We start from the raw sequence: 22,500 nt of genomic DNA on the forward strand, positions 1-22,500 counted from the left end.
ATGTAATATGTGTACTATGTAATATGTGTATTATGTCATTATTGTAGATGGAGGACTTGGATCTTCCCCAGATGAAGAGGGAGGGAGAGTCTTCAGTACCAGCTGGCCATCAACTTAGAGAAATCCTCCATCACGGTTACTGAGTAGGTAGTGTCCTTCCTGGTCTCCACCCCAGTGTCCTTCTGGTCTCTACCCCAGTGTCCTTCTGGTCTCTATCCCAGTGTCCTTCCTGGTCTCTATCCCAGTGTCCTTCTGGTCTCTACCCCCAGTGTCCTCTGGTCTCTATCCCAGTGTCCTTCTGGTCTCTACCCCAGAACCAGTCCTTCTGGTCTCTACCCAGTGTCCTTCTCTGGTCTCTATCCCAGTGTCTAATCCTTCTGGTCTCTATCCTCAGTGTCCTTCTATTCCTACCCCAGTGTCCTTTGGTCTCACCCAGTGTCCTTCTGGTCTCTATCCCAGTGTCCTTCTGGTCTCTATCCCAGTGTCCTTCTGGTCTCTACCCAGTGTCCTCTGGTCTCTACCCCAGTGTCCTTCTGGTCTCTATCCCAGTGTCCTTCTGGTCTCACCCCAGTGTCCCTTCTGGTCTCATCCCAGTGTCCTTCTGGTCTCTACCCAAGTGTCCTTCTTCCATCCCAGTGTCCTTCTGGTCTCCATCACAGTGTCCTTCTGGTCTCTATCCAGTGTCTAATCTTCTGGTCTCTGGGTCCTCAGGTACTCCTTCTGGTCTCTATCCCAGTGTCCTTCTGGTCTCTATCCCAGTGTCCTTCTGGTCTCTATCCCAGTGTCCTTCTGGTCTCACCCCAGTGTCCCTCTGGTCTCTGCCCCAGTGTCCTTGTGGTCTCTTTCCCAGTGTCCTTCTGGTCTCTACCCCAGTGTCCTTCTGGTCTCTACCCCAGTGTCCTTCTGGTCTCTATCCCAGTGTCCTTCTGGTCTCTATCCCTTAGTGTCCTTCTGGTCTCTACCCCAGTGTCCTTCTGGTCTCTACCCCAGTGTCCTTCTGGTCTCTATCCCAGTGTCCTTCTGGTCTCTACCCCATTATCCTTCTGGTCTCTACCCCATCCAGTGTCCTTCTGGTCTCTATCCCAGTGTCCTTCTGGTCTCTATCCCAGTGTCCTTCTGGTCTCTACCCCAGTGTCCTTCTGGTCTCTACCCTAGTGTCCTTTCTAATTCTCTATCCCAGTGTAGTCCTTCTGGTCTCTATCCCAGTGTCTAGTCCTTCTGGTCTCTATCCCAGTGTCCTTCTGGTCTCTATCCAGTGTCCTTTCTGGTCTCTATCCCAGTGTCCTTCTGGTCTCTACCCCAGTGTCCTTCCTGGTGTCTACCCCAGTGTGTCTTCTGGTCTCTATCCCAGTGTCTAGTCCTTCTGGTCTCTACCCCAGTGTCCTTCTGGTCTCTATCCCAGTGTCCTTCTGGTCTCTATCCAGTGTCCTTCTGGTCTCTACCCCCAGTGTCCTTCTGGTCTCTATCAGTGTCCCTGGTCTCTATCCCAGTGTCCTTCTGGTCTCTACCCCAGTGTCCTTCTGGTCTCTACCCCAGTGTCCTTCTGTCCCTACCCCCAGTGTCCTTCTGGTCTCTATCCCAGTGTCCTTCTGGTCTCTATCCACCAGTGTCATTCTGGTCTCCATCCAGTGTCCTTCTGGTCTCTATCCCAGTGTCCCTTCTGGTCTCTATCAGTGTCATTCTGGTCTCTATCCCAGTGTCCTCTGGTCTCTATCCCAGTGTCCTTCTGGTCTCTACCCCAGTGTCCTTCTGGTCTCTATCCCAGTGTCCTTCTTGGTCGAGGGTGTGGTCTAACAGGGTGTGGTCTAACAGGGGTGTGTGTGTTCTCTTGGCAGGCTGGTGAAGTGGATCGAGGGGTGTGGTCTAACAGGGTGTGGTCTAACAGGGTGTGTGTGTGTTCTCTCGGCAGGCTGGTGAAATGGAACGAGGGTGTGGTCTAACAGGGGTGTGGTCTAAACAGGGTGTGTGTGTTTCTCTTGGCAGGCTGGTGAAGTGGATCGAGGGGTGTGGTCTAACAGGGGTGTGGTCTAACAGGGTGTGTGTGTTCTCTTGGCAGGCTGGTGAACTGGTCGAGGGGTGTGGTCTAACAGGGGTGTGTGTTCTCTGGCAGGCTGGTGAAGTGGATCGAGGGGTGTGGTCTAACAGGGGTGTGGTCTAACAGGGGTGCGTGTTCTCTTGGCAGGCTGGTGAAGTGGATCGAGGGGTGTGGTGTGGTCTAACAGGGGTGGTCTAACAGGGTGTGTGTTCTCTTGGCAGGCTGGTGAAATGGATCGAGGGTGTGGTCTAACAGGGTGTGGTCTAACAGGGTGTGTGTGTTCTCTGGCAGGCTGGTGAAGTGGATCGAGGGGTGTGGTAACAGGGTGTGTTCTCTGGCAGGCTGGGTGAAATCGAGGGGTGTGGTGTTCTCTTGGCAGGCTGGTGAAGTGGACCAGGGGTGTGGTCTAACAGGGTGTGGTAGGTGTCTAACAGGGTGTGTGTGTTGTCTTGGCAGGCTGGTGAAGTGGATCGGGGTGTGGTCCTAACAGGTGTGGTCTAACAGGGTGTGGTGTGTTTCTCTGGCAGGGGCTGGTGAAGTGGATCGAGGTGGTCTAACAGGGGTCCCAACAGGGTGTGGTCTAACAGGGTGTGGTCTAACAGGGGTGTGTGTTCTCTTGGCAGGCTGGTGAAGTGGATCGCGCAGGGGTGTGGATGACCCACCCTGAACCCAGAGCTGTGAGGGCCAACCCAGGGGTGTGTGTTCTCTTGGCAGGCTGGACACACACAGTGGATCACAGGGTGTGTGAGTGCACATGACACCACACCTGAGACACACACACTGAGCTGCACACTGAGACACGCACACTGAGACACACACACTGAGGTGAGACACACAGGCAAACACTGAGATCCTCCCACACACTGGACACACACACTGGATCCACACACACACTGAGACACACACTGAGACACACACGAGACACACTGAGACACACACAGACACACACACACACACTGAGACTGAGACACACACACTGAGACACACACACACACACTGAGACACACGCACACTGAGACACACACACACTGAGACACACACACTGAGACACACACACTGAGACTGAGACACACACACACTGAGACACACACACTGAGACACACGCACACTGAGACACACACACTGAGACACACTGAGACACACACACTGAGACACACACACACACACTGAGACACACACACCAAGTTATACCATCCTATTTATTTGTACATCCATGTCTATGGTTTTAGCTGATAGTAGCCCCCTTCCTATGAGCAGTATGTCCTACATTGATAGTAGCCCCCTTCCTTCCTATGAGCAGTATGTCCTACATTGATAGTAGCCCCCTTCCTTCCTATGAGCAGTATGTCCTACATTGATAGTAGCCCCCTTCCTTCCTATGAGCAGTATGTCCTACATTGATAGTAGCCCCCCTTCCTTCCTATGAGCAGTATGTCCTACATTGATAGTAGCCCCCTTCCTTCCTATGAGCAGTATGTCCTACATTGATAGTAGCCCCCTTCCTATGAGCAGTATGTCCTACATTGATAGTAGCCCCTTCCTTCCTATGAGCAGTATGTCCTACATTGATAGTAGCCTTCCTTCTATGAGCAGTATTCCCATTGATAGTAGCCCCCCTTCCTATGAGCAGTATGTCCTACATTGATAGTAGCCCCCTTCCTTCCTATGAGCAGTATGTCCTACATTGATAGTAGCCCCCTTCCTTCCTATGAGCAGTATGTCCTACATTGATAGTAGCCCCCTTCCTTCCTATGAGCAGTATGTCCTACATTGATAGTAGCCCCCCTTCCTATGAGCAGTATGTCCTACATTGATAGTAGCCCCTTCCTTCCTATGAGCAGTATGTCCTACATTGATAGTAGCCCCTTCCTTCCTATGAGCAGTATGTCCTACATTGATAGTAGCCCCCTTCCTTCCTATGAGCAGTGTCCTACATTGATAGTAGCCCTTCCCTTCCTTCCTATGAGCAGTATGTCCTACATTGATAGTAGCCCTTCCTTCCTATGAGCAGTATGTCCTACATTGATAGTAGCCCCTTCCTTCCTATGAGCAGTATGTCCTACATTGATAGTAGCCCTTCCTATGAGCAGTATGTCCCACTGATAGTAGCCCTTCCTATGAGCAGTATGTCCTACATTGATAGTAGCCCCCTTCCTTCCTATGAGCAGTATGTCCTACATTGAAAGTAGATTTGCAGAGCTCATCTCATAGCGTTGTTAAAAGAATGAGATGAGCTTTTTTTCCACTGTCAATCAGAATACACTGTTTTTAATTGGCTTGTTTCACTGTCAATCAGAATACACTGTTTTTAATTGGCTTGTTTCCACTGTCAATCAGAATACACTGTTTTTAATTGGCTTGTTTCACTGTCAATCAGAATACACTGTTTTTAATTGGCTTGTTTCCACTGTCAATCAGAATACACTGTTTTTAATTGGCTTGTTTCCACTGTCAATCAGAATACACTGTTTTTAATTGGCTTGTTTCCACTGTCAATCAGAATACACTGTTTTTAATTGGCTTGTTTCCACTGTCAATCAGAATACACTGTTTTTAATTGGCTTGTTTCCACTGTCAATCAGAATACACTGTTTAATTGGCTTGTTTCACTGTCAATCAGAATACACTGTTTTTATTGGCTTGTTTCCACTGTCAATCAGAATACACTGTTTTTATTGGCTTGTTTCCACTGTCAATCAGAATACACTGTTTTTAATTGGCTTGTTTCCACTGTCAATCAGAATTGACTGTTTTTATTGGCTTGTTTCCACTGTCAACCAGAATACACTGTTTTTATTGGCTTGTTTCCACTGTCAATCAGAATACACTGTTTTTAATTGGCTTGTTTCCACTGTCAATCAGAATACACTGTTTTTATTGGCTTGTTTCCACTGTCAATCAGAATACACTGTTTTTATTGGCTTGTTTCCACTGTCAATCAGAATACACTGTTTTTATTGGCTTGTTTACACTGTTTTTATTGGCTTGTTTCCACTGTCAATCAGAATACACTGTTTTTATTGGCTTGTTTCCACTGTCAATCAAACATAATAAAGAGGTGGTTTGACAGATTGACTCGTGGTCATTTATATACTAACATTCTAAGGTGTATGAGATGGAGTGTGTGTGTGTGTGTGTGTGTGTGTGTGTGTGTGTGTGTGTGTGTGTGTACGGTGTGTGTGTGTGTGTGTGTACGGTGTGTGTGTGTGTGTACGGTGTGTGTGTGTGTGTACGGTGTGTGTGTGTGTGTGTGTACGGTGTGTGTGTGTGTGTGTGTACGGTGTGTGTGTGTGTGTACGGTGTGTGTGTGTGTGTGTGCGGTGTGTGTGTGTGTACGGTGTACGGTGTGTGTGTGTGTACGGTGTGTGTGTGTGTACGGTGTGTGTGTGTGTGTGTGTACGGTGTGTGTGTGTACGGTGTGTGTGTGTGTGTGTGTGTACGGTGTGTGTGTGTACGGTGTGTGTGTGTGTGTGTGTGTACGGTGTGTGTGTGTACGGTGTGTGTGTGTGTGTGTGTGTACGGTGTGTGTGTGTGTGTGTGAGCTATAGCAGTTCTCTGATGTAGATGTGTGTGTGTGTGTACAGTGTGTGTGTGTGTGTGTGTGTGGTGTGTGTGTGTGTGTGTGTACAGTGTGAGTTATAGCAGTTCTCTGATGTAGATGTTTGTGTGTGTGTGTGTGTACAGTGTGTGTGTGTGTGTTATAGCAGTTCTCTGATGTAGATGTTGCGTCGCACGGCGTTGGACACGCCTCGTTGAAGCGGAACCACACGTCACTGTTGCCAACCGCTGTCCCCATGGCAACCTCCACACACACTTCACCTAGTGACAGACAGAGACAGTTTACGGTTAAAACACACACAGATACATCGCCTCTACACATACATGTGATCAATGACCTTAACCCTCAGGTCTGGAGAGAGACAGAGATACACATTAACCCTGACCTTTAACCCTCAGGTCTGGAGAGAGACAGAGATACACATTAACCCTGACCTTAACCCTCAGGTCTGGAGAGAGACAGAGATACACATTAACTCTGACCTTAACCCTCAGGTCTGGAGAGAGACAGAGATACACATTAACCCTGACCTTTAACCCTCAGGTCTGGAGAGAGACAGAGATACACATTAACCCTGACCTTTAACCCTCAGGTCTGGAGAGAGACAGAGATACACATTAACCCTGACCTTTAACCTCAGGTCTGAGAGAGACAGAGATATGCATTAACCCTGACCTTTAACCCTCAGGTCTGGAGAGAGACAGAGATACACATTAACCCTGACCTTTAACCCTCAGGTCTGGAGAGAGACAGAGATACATTAACCCTGACCTTTAACCCTCAGGTCTGGAGAGAGAGACAGAGATACGCATTAACCCTGACCTTTAACCCTCAGGTCTGGAGAGAGACAGAGATACGCATTAACCCTGACCTTTAACCCCCTCAGGTCTGGAGAGAGACAGAGATACACATTAACCCTGACCTTTAGCCCTCAGGTCTGGAGAGAGACAGAGATACACATTAACCCTGACCTTAACCCTCAGGTCTGAGAGAGACAGAGATACACATTAACCCTGACCTTAACCTCTGGTCATGACCTTAACCCTATGGTAAAGTGGTTCATGTGAAGCCCTGTATGTTTCTCTTCATAAGTCTCATGGAATGTAGATCTACATTGAACACCACACATTGGCTGCTACTGTAGGCTGAATGATGTAACAGCTATTTCCGTGTTAAAATATTATGGGATGCATTTTCTCCATTGTAAAGCTAACTTAAAGCAGGTACAGCCTCAGTGTTCACAGTAAAACTGTAACTTAAAGCAGGTACAGCCTCAGTGTTCACAGTAAAACTGTAACTTAAAGCAGGTACAGCCTCAGTGTTCACAGTAAAACTGTAACTTAGTGGGTACAGCCTCAGTGTTCACAGCTCTCAGTGTTCACAAAACTGTCACTTAGTGGTACAGCCTCAGTGTTCACAGTAAAACTGTAACTTAAGCTCAGTGCAGGTACAGCCTCAGTGTTCACAGTAAAACTGTAACTTAAAGCAGGTACAGCCTCAGTGTTCACAGTAAAACTGTAACTTTACAGCCTCAACAGTAAAACAGTAACTTAAAGCAGGTACAGCCTCAGTGTTCACAGTAAAACAGTAACTTAGTGGGTACAGCCTCAGTGTTCACAGTAAAACTGTAACTTAAAGCAGATACAGCCTCAGTGTTCACAGTAAAGAATCAGAGAGAATCAGAGAGGCTACGTTAGTTGTAATGTTACCTGAATCAGAGATGCTACGTTAGATGTAATGTTACCTGAGTCAGAGATGCTACGTTAGATGTAATGATACCTGAGTCAGAGATGAGATGTAATGTTACCTGAGTCAGAGATGCTACGTTAGATGTAATGTTACCTGAGTCAGAGATGCTACGTTAGTTGTAATGTTACCTGAGTCAGAGATGCTACGTTAGATGTAATGTTACCTGAATCAGAGATGCTACGTTAGATGTAATGTTACCGGAGTCAGAGATGAGATGTAATGTTACCTGAGTCAGAGATGCTACGTTAGATGTAATGTTACCTGAGTCAGAGATGCTACGTTAGATGTAATGTTACCTGAGTCAGAGATGAGATGTAATGTTACCTGAGTCAGAGATGCTACGTTAGATGTAATGTTACCTGAGTCAGAGATGCTACGTTAGTTGTAATGTTACCTGAGTCAGAGATGCTACGTTAGATGTAATGTTACCTGAGTCAGAGAGGCTACGTTAGATGTAATGTTACCTGAGTCAGAGATGCTACGTTAGTTGTAATGATACCTGAGTCAGAGATGCTACGTTAGATGTAATGTTACCTGAGTCAGAGATGCTACGTTAGATGTAATGATACCTGAGTCAGAGATGAGATGTAATGTTACCTGAGTCAGAGATGCTACGTTAGATGTAATGATACCTGAGTCAGAGATGAGATGTAATGTTACCTGAGTCAGAGATGAGATGTAATGTTACCTGAGTCAGAGATGCTACGTTAGATGTAATGTTACCTGAGTCAGAGATTCTACGTTAGATGTAATGTTACCTGAGTCAGAGATGCTACGTTAGTTGTAATGATACCTGAGTCAGAGATGCTACGTTAAATGTAATGTTACCTGAGTCAGAGATGCTACGTTAGATGTAATGATACCTGAGTCAGAGATGAGATGTAATGTTACCTGAGTCAGAGATGAGATGTAATGTTACCTGAGTCAGAGATGCTACGTTAGATGTAATGATACCTGAGTCAGAGATGAGATGTAATGTTACCTGAGTCAGAGATGAGATGTAATGTTACCTGAGTCAGAGATGCTACGTTAGATGTAATGTTACCTGAGTCAGAGATGCTACGTTAGATGTAATGTTACCCGAGTCAGAGATGCTACGTTAGATGTAATGTTACCTGAGTCAGAGATGCTACGTTAGATGTAATGTTACCTGAGTCAGAGATGCTACGTTAGATGTAATGTTACCTGAATCAGAGATGCTACGTTAGATGTAATGTTACCTGAGTCAGAGATGCTACGTTAGATGTAATGTTACCTGAGTCAGAGATGCTACGTTAGATGTAATGTTACCTGAGTCAGAGATGCTACGTTAGATGTAATGTTACCTGAGTCAGAGATGAGATGTAATGTTACCTGAGTCAGAGATGCTACGTTAGTTGTAATGTTACCTGAGTCAGAGATGCTACGTTAGTTGTAATGTTACCTGAGTCAGAGATGCTACGTTAGATGTAATGTTACCTGAGTCAGAGATGCTACGTTAGTTGTAATGTTACCTGAGTCAGAGATGCTACGTTAGATGTAATGTTACCTGAGTCAGAGATGCTACGTTAGTTGTAATGTTACCTGAGTCAGAGATGCTACGTTAGATGTAATGTTACCTGAGTCAGAGATGCTACGTTAGATGTAATGTTACCTGAGTCAGAGATGCTACGTTAGATGTAATGTTACCTGAGGCAGAGATGAGATGTAATGTTACCTGAGTCAGAGATGCTACGTTAGTTGTAATGTTACCTGAGTCAGAGATGCTACGTTAGATGTAATGTTACCTGTACATTCTTATGAACACACTGTAGTTACCTGTAGCGGAGACCACCTGTGGTTTCTCCTTGGGGGCGACGGCTCGGCCAAAGAAATCCACCTCCGGCTGCAACACAGACAACATTTAGGTAATTTAGCAGCGTCCTGATCAAGAGCCACTAATACTGTCCTGGTTTCAGTCTAATAGACACCATCTGTCATTAACCTGGTTTCAGTCTAATACACACCATCTGTCATTAACCTGGTTTCAGTCTAATACACACCATCTGTCATTAACCTGGTTTCAGTCTAATACACACCATCTGTCATTAACCTGGTTTCAGTCTAATACACACCATCTGTCATTAACCTGGTTTCAGTCTAATACACACCATCTGTCATTAACCTGGTTTCAGTCTAATACACACCATCTGTCATTAACCTGGTTTCAGTCTAATACACACCACCTGTCATTAACCTGGTTTCAGAGTCTAATACACACCATCTGTCATTAACCTGGTTTCAGTCTAATACGCACCATCTGTCATTAACCTGGTTTCAGTCTAATACACACCATCTGTCATTAACCTGGTTTCAGTCTAATACACACCATCTGTCATTAACCTGGTTTCAGTCTAATACACGTCATTAACCTGGTTTCAGTCTAATACACACCATCTGTCATTAACCTGGTTTCAGTCTAATACACACCATCTGTCATTAACCTGGTTTCAGTCTAACACACACCATCTGTCATTAACCTGGTTTCAGTCTAATACACACCACCTGTCATTAACCTGGGTTCAGAGTCTAATACACACCACCTGTCATTAACCTGGTTTCAGTCTAACACACACCATCTGTCATTAACCTGGTTTCAGTCTAATACACACCATCTGTCATTAACCTGGTTTCAGAGTCTAATACACACCATATGTCATTAACCTGGTTTCAGTCTAATACACACCATCTGTCATTAACCTGGTTTCAGAGTCTAATACACACCATCTGTCATTAACCTGGTTTCAGTCTAATACACACCATCTGTCATTAACCTGGTTTCAGTCTAATACACACCATCTGTCATTAACCTGGTTTCAGTCTAATACACACCACCTGTCATTAACCTGGTTTCAGTCTAATACACACCATCTGTCATTAACCTGGTTTCAGTCTAATACACACCATCTGTCATTAACCTGGTTTCAGAGTCTAATACACACCATCTGTCATTAACCTGGTTTCAGAGTCTAATACACACCATCTGTCATTAACCTGGTTTCAGAGTCTAATACACACCATCTGTCATTAACCTGGTTTCAGAGTCTAATACACACCCATCTGTCATCTTAACCTGGTTTCAGTCTAATACACACCATCTGTCATTAACCTGGTTTCAGTCTAATACACACCATCTGTCATTAACCTGGTTTCAGAGTCTAATACACACCATCTGTCATTAACCTGGTTTCAGAGTCTAATACACACCATCTGTCACACCATCTGTCATTAACCTGGTTTCAGAGTCTAATACACACCATCTGTCATTAACCTGGTTTCAGAGTCTAATACACACCATCTGTCATTAACCTGGTTTCAGAGTCTAATACACACCATCTGTCATTAACCTGGTTTCAGTCTAATACACACCATCTGTCATTAACCTGGTTTCAGTCTAATACACACCATCTGTCATTAACCTGGTTTCAGAGTCTAATACACACCATCTGTCATTAACCTGGTTTCAGAGTCTAATAGACACCATCTGTCATTAACCTGGTTTCAGTCTAATACACACCATCTGTCAACCTGGTTTCAGTCTTAATACACACCATCTGTCATTAACCTGGTTTCAGTCTAATACACACCATCTGTCATTAACCTGGTTTCAGAGTCTAATACACACCATCTGTCATTAACCTGGTTTCAGTCTAATAGACACCATCTGTCATTAACCTGGTTTCAGTCTAATACACACCATCTGTCATTAACCTGGTCAGTCTTACACACCATCTGTCATTAAGTCTAATACACACCATCTGTCATTAACCTGGTTTCAGAGTCTAATACACACCATCTGTCATTAACCTGGTTTCAGAGTCTAATACACACCATCTGTCATTAACCTGGTTTCAGTCTAATACACACCATCTGTCATTAACCTGGTTTCAGAGTCTAATACACACCATCTGTCATTAACCTGGTTTCAGTCTAATACACACCATCTGTCATTAACCTGGTTTCAGAGTCTAATACACACCATCTGTCATTAACCTGGTTTCAGAGTCTAATACACACCATCTGTCATTAACCTGGTTTCAGTCTAATACACACCATCTGTCATTAACCTGGTTTCAGTCTAATACACACCATCTGTCATTAACCTGGTTTCAGTCTAATACACACCATCTGTCATTAACCTGGTTTCAGAGTCTAATACACACCATCTGTCATTAACCTGGTTTCAGAGTCTAATACACACCATCTGTCATTAACCTGGTTTCAGAGTCTAATACACACCATCTGTCATTAACCTGGTTTCAGTCTAATACACACCATCTGTCATTAACCTGGTTTCAGTCTAATACACACCATCTGTCATTAACCTGGTTTCAGTCTAATACACACCATCTGTCATTAACCTGGTTTCAGTCTAATACACACCATCTGTCATTAACCTGGTTTCAGTCTAATACACACCATCTGTCATTAACCTGGTTTCAGTCTAATACACATCTGTCATTAACCTGGTTTCAGTCATTACACCATCTGGTTAACCTGGAGTCTAATACACACCATCTGTCATTAACCTGGTTTCAGTCTAATACACACCATCTGTCATTAACCTGGTTTCAGTCTAATACACACCATCTGTCATTAACCTGGTTTCAGTCTAATACACACCATCTGTCATTAACCTGGTTTCAGTCTAATACACCATCCATCTGTCATTAACCTGGTTTCAGTCTAATACACACCATCTGTCATTAACCTGGTTTCAGTCTAATACACACCATCTGTCATTAACCTGGTTTCAGAGTCTAATACACACCATCTGTCATTAACCTGGTTTCAGTCTAATACACACCATCTGTCATTAACCTGGTTTCAGAGTCTAATACACACCATCTGTCATTAACCTGGTTTCAGAGTCTAATACACACCATCTGTCATTAACCTGGTTTCAGAGTCTAATACACACCATCTGTCATTAACCTGGTTTCAGTCTAATACACACCATCTGTCATTAACCTGGTTTCAGAGTCTAATACACACCATCTGTCATTAACCTGGTTTCAGTCTAATACACACCATCTGTCATTAACCTGGTTTCAGAGTCTAATACACACCATCTGTCATTAACCTGGTTTCAGTCTAATACACACCATCTGTCATTAACCTGGTTTCAGTCTAATACACACCATCTGTCATTAACCTGGTTTCAGAGTCTAATACACACCATCTGTCATTAACCTGGTTTCAGAGTCATTAATACACACCATCTGTCATTAACCTGGTTTCAGTCTAATACACACCATCTGTCATTAACCTGGTTTCAGTCTAATAGACACCATCTGTCATTAACCTGGTTTCAGAGTCTAATACACACCATCTGTCATTAACCTGGTTTCAGTCTAATACACACCATCTGTCATTAACCTGGTTTCAGAGTCTAATACACACCAGTCATTAACCTGGTTTCAGTCTAACACACCATCTGTCATTAACCTGGTTTCAGTCTAATACACACCATCTGTCATTAACCTGGTTTCAGTCTAATACACACCATCTGTCATTAACCTGGTTTCAGAGTCAGAGTCTAATACACACCATCTGTCATTAACCTGGTTTCAGTCTAATACACACCATCTGTCATTAACCTGGTTTCAGTCTAATACACACCATCTGTCATTAACCTGGTTTCAGAGTCTAATACACACCACTGTCATTAACCTGTCATTAACCTGGTTTCAGAGTCTAATACACACCATCTGTCATTAACCTGGTTTCAGTCTAATACACACCATCTGTCATTAACCTGGTTTCAGAGTCTAATACACACCATCTGTCATTAACCTGGTTTCAGAGTCTAATACACACCATCTGTCATTAACCTGGTTTCAGAGTCTAATACCAATACACACCATCTGTCATTAACCTGGTTTCAGTCTAATACACACCATCTGTCATTAACCTGGTTTCAGAGTCTAATACACACCATCTGTCATTAACCTGGTTTCAGAGTCTAATACACACCATCTGTCATTAACCTGGTTTCAGAGTCTAACCTGGTTTCAGACAACCATCTGTCATTAACCTGGTTTCAGAGTCTAATACACACCATCTGTCATTAACCTGGTTTCAGTCTAATACACACCATCTGTCATTAACCTGGTTTCAGAGTCTAATACACACCATCTGTCATTAACCTGGTTTCAGAGTCTAATACACACCATCTGTCATTAACCTGGTTTCCAGAGTCTAATACACACCATCTGTCATTAACCTGGTTTCAGTCTAATACACACCATCTGTCATTAACCTGGTTTCAGTCTAATACACACCATCTGTCATTAACCTGGTTTCAGTCTAATAGACACCATCTGTCATTAACCTGGTTTCAGTCTAATAGACACCATCTGTCATTAACCTGGTTTCAGAGTCTAATACACACCATCTGTCATTAACCTGGTTTCAGTCTAATACACACCATCTGTCATTAACCTGGTTTCAGTCTAATACACACCATCTGTCATTAACCTGGTTTCAGAGTCTAATACACACCATCTGTCATTAACCTGGTTTCAGTCTAATACACACCATCTGTCATTAACCTGGTTTCAGAGTCTAATACACACCATCTGTCATTAACCTGGTTTCAGAGTCTAATACACACCATCTGTCATTAACCTGGTTTCAGTCTAATACACACCATCTGTCATTAACCTGGTTTCAGTCTAATACACACCATCTGTCATTAACCTGGTTTCAGAGTCTAATACACACCATCTGTCATTAACCTGGTTTCAGTCTAATACACACCATCTGTCATTAACCTGGTTTCAGAGTCTAATACACACCATCTGTCATTAACCTGGTTTCAGTCTAATACACACCATCTGTCATTAACCTGGTTTCAGTCAATAGACACCATCTGTCATTAACCTGGTTTCAGAGTCTAATACACACCATCTGTCATTAACCTGGTTTCAGTCTAATACACACCATCTGTCATTAACCTGGTTTCAGAGTCTAATACACACCATCTGTCATTAACCTGGTTTCAGAGTCTAATACACACCATCTGTCATTAACCTGGTTTCAGTCTAATACACACCATCTGTCATTAACCTGGTTTCAGAGTCTAATACACACCATCTGTCATTAACCTGGTTTCAGAGTCTAATACACACCATCTGTCATTAACCTGGTTTCAGTCTAATACACACCATCTGTCATTAACCTGGTTTCAGAGTCTAATACACACCATCTGTCATTAACCTGACCTGGTTTCAGAGTCTAATACACACCATCTGTCATTAACCTGGTTTCAGTCTAATACACCATCTGTCATTCTGGTTTCAGAGTCTAATACACACCATCTGTCATTAACCTGGTTTCAGAGTCTAATACACACCATCTGTCATTAACCTGGTTTCAGAGACACCATCTGTCATTAACCTGGTTTCAGAGTCTAATAGACACCATCTGTCGTTAACCTGGTTTCAGAGCTCCTGGGATCCTCTCTCCATGTTTCTCTCCTTCCCTCTCCCTCGTGATTCTCTCCTTCCTTGAGATTAGCTTTGTCCTCTATATTAACACCACTACATTCTGTTAAATCCACGAGGAAGTGAACCAGTGCATATTTCAGAAATATTTATTAAATCCTTATCTTTATTAATGAAGTGAGAAGTAAGTTAAAAACAAATAGATAAGAGCATTGGGGTGAAGGCTAGATGGAGAGATATTGGAGAGAGAGAGACAGATAGATAGAGAGATATTGAGAGAGAGAGAGAGAGAGGTAAGATAGATGGAGAGATATTGGAGAGAGAGAGACAGATAGATAGAGAGATATTGGAGAGAGAGAGAGAGAGAGATACTGGAGAGAGAGAGACGGATAGATAGAGAGATACTGGAGAGAGAGCGTGAGAGAGACAGAGAGAAACTGGAGGGGCAGATAGATGGAGAGAGAGAGAGAGAGAGAGAGAGAGAGAGAGAGAGAGAGAGAGAGAGAGAGGTAAGATAGATGGAGAGATATTGAGAGAGAGAGAGAGAGAGAGAGAGAGAGAGAGAGGCAGATAGATGAGAGATACTGGAGAGAGAGAGGCAGAAAGATGGAGAGATATTGGAGAGAGAGAGAGATGGAGAGAAACTGGAGAGAGAGAGAGAGAGAGGGAGGCTGGTAGATGGAGATATATTGGAGAGAGAGATGGAGAGAAACTGGAGAGAGAGAGGCAGATAGATGGAGAGATACTGGAGAGAGAGAGATAGATGGAGAGATACTGGAGAGAGAAAGGCAGATAGATGGAGAGATACTGGAGAGAGAGAGGCAGATAGATGGAGAGATACTGGAGAGAGAGAGGCAGATAGATGGAGAGATACTGGAGAGAGAGAGGCAGATAGATGGAGAGATACTGGAGAGAGAAAGGCAGATAGATGGAGAGATACTGGAGAGAGAGAGCGAGGCAGATGGAGAGAGAGGCAGATAGATGGAGAGATACTGGAGGAGAGACAGAGAAAAACTGGCGAGAGAGAAAGAGGTACAGAGAGACAATTACGTAAACCAAATATTGTCTGACTGACTATCTGACTGTCTGACTATCTGTCCGAGTGTCTGTCTGACTGACTGACTGACTGTCTGAGTGATTGACTGATTATATAACTGGCTGAATATCTGGCTGTCTGGCTGACTCTCTGACTGAGTGACGGACTGACTGACTATCTGAGTGAGTCAGTGAGTGTCTGAGTGAGTGAGTGTCTGAATGAGTGAGTGAGTGTCTGAGTGGGTGACTATCTGAGTGACTGACTGACTATCTGAGAGACTGACTGACTGTCTGAGTGAGTGAGTGTCTGAGCGAGTGACTGTCTGAGCGAGTGACTGTCTGAGTGAGTGACTGTCTGAGCGAGTGACTGTCTGAGCGAGTGACTGTCTGAGCGAGTGACTGACTGACTATCTGAGTGAGTGAGTGAGTGAGTGAGTGACTGACTATCTGAGTGAGTGACTGACTATCTGAGTGAGTGAGTGACTGACTATCTGAGTGAGTGAATGACTGACTATCTGAGTGAGTGAATGACTGACTATCTGAGTGAGTGACTGACTATCTGAGTGAGTGACTGACTATCTGAGTGAGTGACTGACTATCTGAGTGACTGACTGACTATCTGAGTGAGTGACTGACTATCTGAGTGAGTGACTGACTATCTGAGTGAGTGACTGACTATCTGAGTGAGTGAGTGACTGAGTGAGTGAATGACTGACTATCTGAGTGAGTGACTGACTATCTGAGTGAGTGACTGACTATCTGAGTGAGTGACTGACTATCTGACTGAGTGACTGACTGACTGAGTGACTGACTGATATGCTGTACTCACAAAGTGCCTGATAGTAGGAGTGTTGATCTAGGATCAGGTCCATATAATCAGAGGAGGAGTGTTGATCTAGGATCAGGTCCATATAATCAGAGGAGTGTTGATCTAGGATCAGGTCCATATAATCAGAGGAGGAGTGTTGATCTAGGATCAGGTCCATATAATCAGAGGAGGAGTGTTGATCTAGGATCAGGTCCATATAATCAGAGGAGTGTTGATCTAGGATCAGGTCCATATAATCAGAGGAGGAGTGTTGATCTAGGATCAGGTCCATATAATCAGAGGAGGAGTGTTGATCTAGGATCAGGTCCATATAATCAGAGGAGGAGTGTTGATCTAGGATCAGGTCCATATAATCAGAGGAGTGTTGATCTAGGATCAGGTCCATATAATCAGAGGAGTGTTGATCTAGGATCAGGTCCATATAATCAGAGGAGGAGTGTTGATCTAGGATCAGGTCCCATATAATCAGAGGGAGTGTTGATCTAGGATCAGGTCCATATAATCAGAGGAGGAGTGTTGATCTAGGATCAGGTCCATATAATCAGAGGAGGAGTGTTGATCTAGGATCAGGTCCATATAATCAGAGGAGGAGTGTTGATCTAGGATCAGGTCCATATAATCAGAGGAGGAGTGTTGATCTAGGATCAGGTCCATATAATCAGAGAGGAGTGTTGATCTAGGATCAGGTCCATATAATCAGAGAGGAGTGTTGATCAGGATCAGGTCCATATAATCAGAGGAGGAGTGTTGATCTAGGATCAGGTCCATATAATCAGAGGAGGAGTGTTGATCTAGGATCAGGTCCATATAATCAGAGAGGAGTGTTGATCTAGGATCAGGTCCATATAATCAGAGGAGGAGTGTTGATCTAGGATCAGGTCCATATAATCAGGAGGAGTGTTGATCTAGGATCAGGTCCATATAATCAGAGGAGGAGTGTTGATCTAGGATCAGGTCCATATAATCAGAGGAGGAGTGTTGATCTAGGATCAGGTCCATATAATCAGAGGAGGAGTGTTGATCTAGGATCAGGTCCATATAATCAGAGGAGGAGTGTTGATCTAGGATCAGGTCCATATAATCAGAGGAGGAGTGTTGATCTAGGATCAGGTCCATATAATCAGAGGAGGAGTGTTGATCTAGGATCAGGTCCATATAATCAGAGGAGGAGTGTTGATCTAGGATCAGGTCCATATAATCAGAGGAGGAGTGTTGATCTAGGATCAGGTCCATATAATCAGAGGAGGAGTGTTGATCTAGGATCAGGTCCATATAATCAGAGGAGGAGTGTTGATCTAGGATCAGGTCCATATAATCAGAGGAGGAGTGTTGATCTAGGATCAGGTCCATATAATCAGAGGAGGAGTGTTGATCTAGGATCAGGTCCATATAATCAGAGGAGGAGTGTTGATCTAGGATCAGGTCCATATAATCAGAGGAGGAGTGTTGATCTAGGATCAGGTCCATATAATCAGAGGAGGAGTGTTGATCTAGGATCAGGTCCATATAATCAGAGGAGGAGTGTTGATCTAGGATCAGGTCCATATAATCAGAGGAGGAGTGTTGATCTAGGATCAGGTCCATATAATCAGAGGAGGAGTGTTGATCTAGGATCAGGTCCATATAATCAGAGGAGGAGTGTTGATCTAGGATCAGGTCCATATAATCAGAGGAGGAGTGTTGATCTAGGATCAGGTCCATATAATCAGAGGAGGAGTGTTGATCTAGGATCAGGTCCATATAATCAGAGGAGGAGTGTTGATCTAGGATCAGGTCCATATAATCAGAGGAGGAGTGTTGATCTAGGATCAGGTCCATATAATCAGAGGAGTGTTGATCTAGGATCAGGTCCATATAATCAGAGGAGTGTTGATCTAGGATCAGGTCCATATAATCAGAGGAGGAGTGTTGATCTAGGATCAGGTCCATATAATCAGAGGAGGAGTGTTGATCTAGGATCAGGTCCATATAATCAGAGGAGGAGTGTTGATCTAGGATCAGGTCCATATAATCAGAGGAGGAGTGTTGATCTAGGATCAGGTCCATATAATCAGAGGAGGAGTGTTGATCTAGGATCAGGTCCATATAATCAGAGGAGGAGTGTTGATCTAGGATCAGGTCCATATAATCAGAGAGGAGTGTTGATCTAGGATCAGGTCCATATAATCAGAGGAGGAGTGTTGATCTAGGATCAGGTCCATATAATCAGAGGAGGAGTGTTGATCTAGGATCAGGTCCATATAATCAGAGGAGGAGTGTTGATCATATAATCAGAGGAGTGGATCAGGTCAGGTCCATATAATCAGAGGAGGAGTGTTGATTAGGATCAGGTCCATATAATCAGAGGAGTGTTGATCAGGATCAGGTCCATATAATCAGAGGAGGAGTGTTGATCTAGGATCAGGTCCATATAATCAGAGGAGGAGTGTTGATCTAGGATCAGGTCCATATAATCAGAGGAGTGTTGATCTAGGATCAGGTCCATATAATCAGAGGAGGAGTGTTGATCTAGGATCAGGTCCATATAATCAGAGGAGGAGTGTTGATCTAGGATCAGGTCCATATAATCAGAGGAGGAGTGTTGATCTAGGATCAGGTCCATATAATCAGGTGAGGAGGATCAGGTCCATATAATCAGAGGAGGATCAGGTCCATATAATCAGAGGAGAGTGTTGATCTAGGATCAGGTCCATATAATCAGAGGAGGAGTGTTGATCTAGGATCAGGTCCATATAATCAGAGGAGGAGTGTTGATCTAGGATCAGGTCCATATAATCAGAGGAGTGTTGATCTAGGATCAGGTCCATATAATCAGAGGAGGAGTGTTGATCTAGGATCAGGTCCATATAATCAGAGGAGGAGTGTTGATCTAGGATCAGGTCCATATAATCAGAGGAGGAGTGTTGATCTAGGATCAGGTCCATATAATCAGAGGAGGAGTGTTGATCTAGGATCAGGTCCATATAATCAGAGGAGGAGTGTTGATCTAGGATCAGGTCCATATAATCAGAGGAGGAGTGTTGATCTAGGATCAGGTCCATATAATCAGAGGAGGAGTGTTGATCTAGGATCAGGTCCATATAATCAGAGGAGGAGTGTTGATCTAGGATCAGGTCCATATAATCAGAGGAGGAGTGTTGATCTAGGATCAGGTCCATATAATCAGAGGAGGAGTGTTGATCTAGGATCAGGTCCATATAATCAGAGGAGGAGTGTTGATCTAGGATCAGGTCCATATAATCAGAGGAGGAGTGTTGATCTAGGATCAGGTCCATATAATCAGAGGAGGAGTGTTGATCTAGGATCAGGTCCATATAATCAGAGAGGAGTGTTGATCTAGGATCAGGTCCATATAATCAGAGGAGGAGTGTTGATCTAGGATCAGGTCCATATAATCAGAGGAGGAGTGTTGATCTAGGATCAGGTCCATATAATCAGAGGAGGAGTGTTGATCTAGGATCAGGTCCATATAATCAGAGGAGGAGTGTTGATCTAGGATCAGGTCCATATAATCAGAGGAGGAGTGTTGATCTAGGATCAGGTCCATAATAAGGAGTGTTGATCTAGGAGGAGGAGTGTTGATCTAGGATCAGGTCCATATAATCAGAGGAGGAGTGTTGATCTAGGATCAGGTCCATATAATCAGAGGAGGAGTGTTGATCTAGGATCAGGTCCATATAATCAGAGGAGGAGTGTTGATCTAGGATCAGGTCCATATAATCAGAGGAGGAGTGTTGATCTAGGATCAGGTCCATATAATCAGAGGAGGAGTGTTGATCTAGGATCAGGTCCATATAATCAGAGGAGGAGTGTTGATCTAGGATCAGGTCCATATAATCAGAGGAGGAGTGTTGATCTAGGATCAGGTCCATATAATCAGAGGAGGAGTGTTGATCTAGGATCAGGTCCATATAATCAGAGGAGGAGTGTTGATCTAGGATCAGGTCCATATAATCAGAGGAGGAGTGTTGATCTAGGATCAGGTCCATATAACCAGAGGAGTGTTGATCTAGGATCAGGTCCATATAATCAGAGGAGGAGTGTTGATCTAGGATCAGGTCCATATAATCAGAGGAGTGTTGATCTAGGATCAGGTCCATATAATCAGAGGAGGAGTGTTGATCTAGGATCAGGTCCATATAATCAGAGGAGGAGTGTTGATCTAGGATCAGGTCCATATAATCAGAGGAGGAGTGTTGATCTAGGATCAGGTCCATATAATCAGAGGAGGAGTGTTGATCTAGGATCAGGTCCATATAATCAGAGGAGGAGTGTTGATCTAGGATCAGGTCCATATAATCAGAGGAGGAGTGTTGATCTAGGATCAGGTCCATATAATCAGAGGAGGAGTGTTGATCTAGGATCAGGTCCATATAATCAGAGGAGGAGTTGATCTAGGATCAGGTCCATATAATCAGAGGAGGAGTGTTGGTCTAGTGTTGATCTAGGATCAGGTCCATATAATCAGAGGAGGAGTGTTGATCTAGGATCAGGTCCATATAATCAGAGGAGGAGTGTTGATCTAGGATCAGGTCCATATAATCAGAGGAGGAGTGTTGATCTAGGATCAGGTCCATATAATCAGAGGAGGAGTGTTGATCTAGGATCAGGTCCATATAATCAGAGGAGGAGTGTTGATCTAGGATCAGGTCCATATAATCAGAGGAGGAGTGTTGATCTAGGATCAGGTCCATATAATCAGAGGAGTGTTGGAGTGTTGATCAGAGGAGGAGTGTTGATCTAGGATCAGGTCCATATAATCAGAGGAGGAGTGTTGATCTAGGATCAGGTCCATATAATCAGAGGAGGAGTGTTGATCTAGGATCAGGTCCATATAATCAGAGGAGGAGTGTTGATCTAGGATCAGGTCCATATAATCAGAGGAGGAGTGTTGATCTAGGATCAGGTCCATATAATCAGAGGAGGAGTGTTGATCTAGGATCAGGTCCATATAATCAGAGGAGGAGTGTTGATCTAGGATCAGGTCCATATAATCAGAGGAGGAGTGTTGATCTAGGATCAGGTCCATATAATCAGAGGAGGAGTGTTGATCTAGGATCAGGTCCATATAATCAGAGGAGGAGTGTTGATCTAGGATCAGGTCCATATAATCAGAGGAGGAGTGTTGATCTAGGATCAGGTCCATATAATCAGAGGAGGAGTGTTGATCTAGGATCAGGTCCATATAATCAGAGGAGGAGTGTTGATCTAGGATCAGGTCCATATAATCAGAGGAGGAGTGTTGATCTAGGATCAGGTCCATATAATCAGAGGAGGAGTCGACCACTAATCCTTTTTCCCTCTCGCTCCATGTTGATCTAGGATCAGGTCCATATAATCAGAGGAGGAGTGTTGATCTAGGATCAGGTCCATATATAATCAGAGGAGGAGTGTTGATCTAGGATCAGGTCCATATAATCAGAGGAGGAGTGTTGATCTAGGATCAGGTCCATATAATCAGAGGAGGAGTGTTGATCTAGGATCAGGTCCATATAATCAGAGGAGGAGTGTTGATCTAGGATCAGGTCCATATAATCAGAGGAGGAGTGTTGATCTAGGATCAGGTCCATATAATCAGAGGAGGAGTGTTGATCTAGGATCAGGTCCATATAATCAGAGGAGGAGTGTTGATCTAGGATCAGGTCCATATAATCAGAGGAGGAGTGTTGATCTAGGATCAGGTCCATATAATCACGTGTTGAGGATCCAGGTCCATATAATCAGGAGTGTTGATCTAGGATCAGGTCCATATAATCAGAGGAGGAGTGTTGATCTAGGATCAGGTCCATATAATCAGAGGAGGAGTGTTGATCTAGGATCAGGTCCA

General features: G+C 43.9%; 1 protein-coding gene and 1 long non-coding RNA gene across 2 annotated transcripts in view; one reads left to right on the top strand and one right to left on the bottom strand.

Annotated features, from left to right (window-relative positions):
- The window catches only part of LOC135570240 (uncharacterized), a 50,977-nt gene extending 49,116 nt beyond the window's left edge, over positions 1-1,861 (top strand). Inside the window, exons 2-3 of the long non-coding RNA XR_010463464.1 lie at positions 48-143; positions 1,836-1,861. This is a non-coding gene — a long non-coding RNA (uncharacterized LOC135570240). The remainder of the gene's footprint in view (positions 1-47; positions 144-1,835) is intronic.
- Positions 1,862-2,630: 769 nt separating this feature from the next.
- The window catches only part of LOC135570243 (chromosome transmission fidelity protein 18 homolog), a 36,004-nt gene continuing 16,134 nt past the window's right edge, over positions 2,631-22,500 (bottom strand). The window contains exons 3-5 of the mRNA XM_065016350.1: positions 9,141-9,207; positions 5,664-5,854; positions 2,631-2,750 (exon numbers count right to left, since the gene is read on the bottom strand). Coding sequence (XP_064872422.1) covers positions 2,631-2,750; positions 5,664-5,854; positions 9,141-9,207 — 378 coding nt within the window. The remainder of the gene's footprint in view (positions 2,751-5,663; positions 5,855-9,140; positions 9,208-22,500) is intronic.

Source organism: Oncorhynchus nerka, unplaced genomic scaffold (genome assembly GCF_034236695.1).
Source record: "Oncorhynchus nerka isolate Pitt River unplaced genomic scaffold, Oner_Uvic_2.0 unplaced_scaffold_1011, whole genome shotgun sequence".
Classification (NCBI taxonomy): domain Eukaryota; kingdom Metazoa; phylum Chordata; class Actinopteri; order Salmoniformes; family Salmonidae; genus Oncorhynchus; species Oncorhynchus nerka.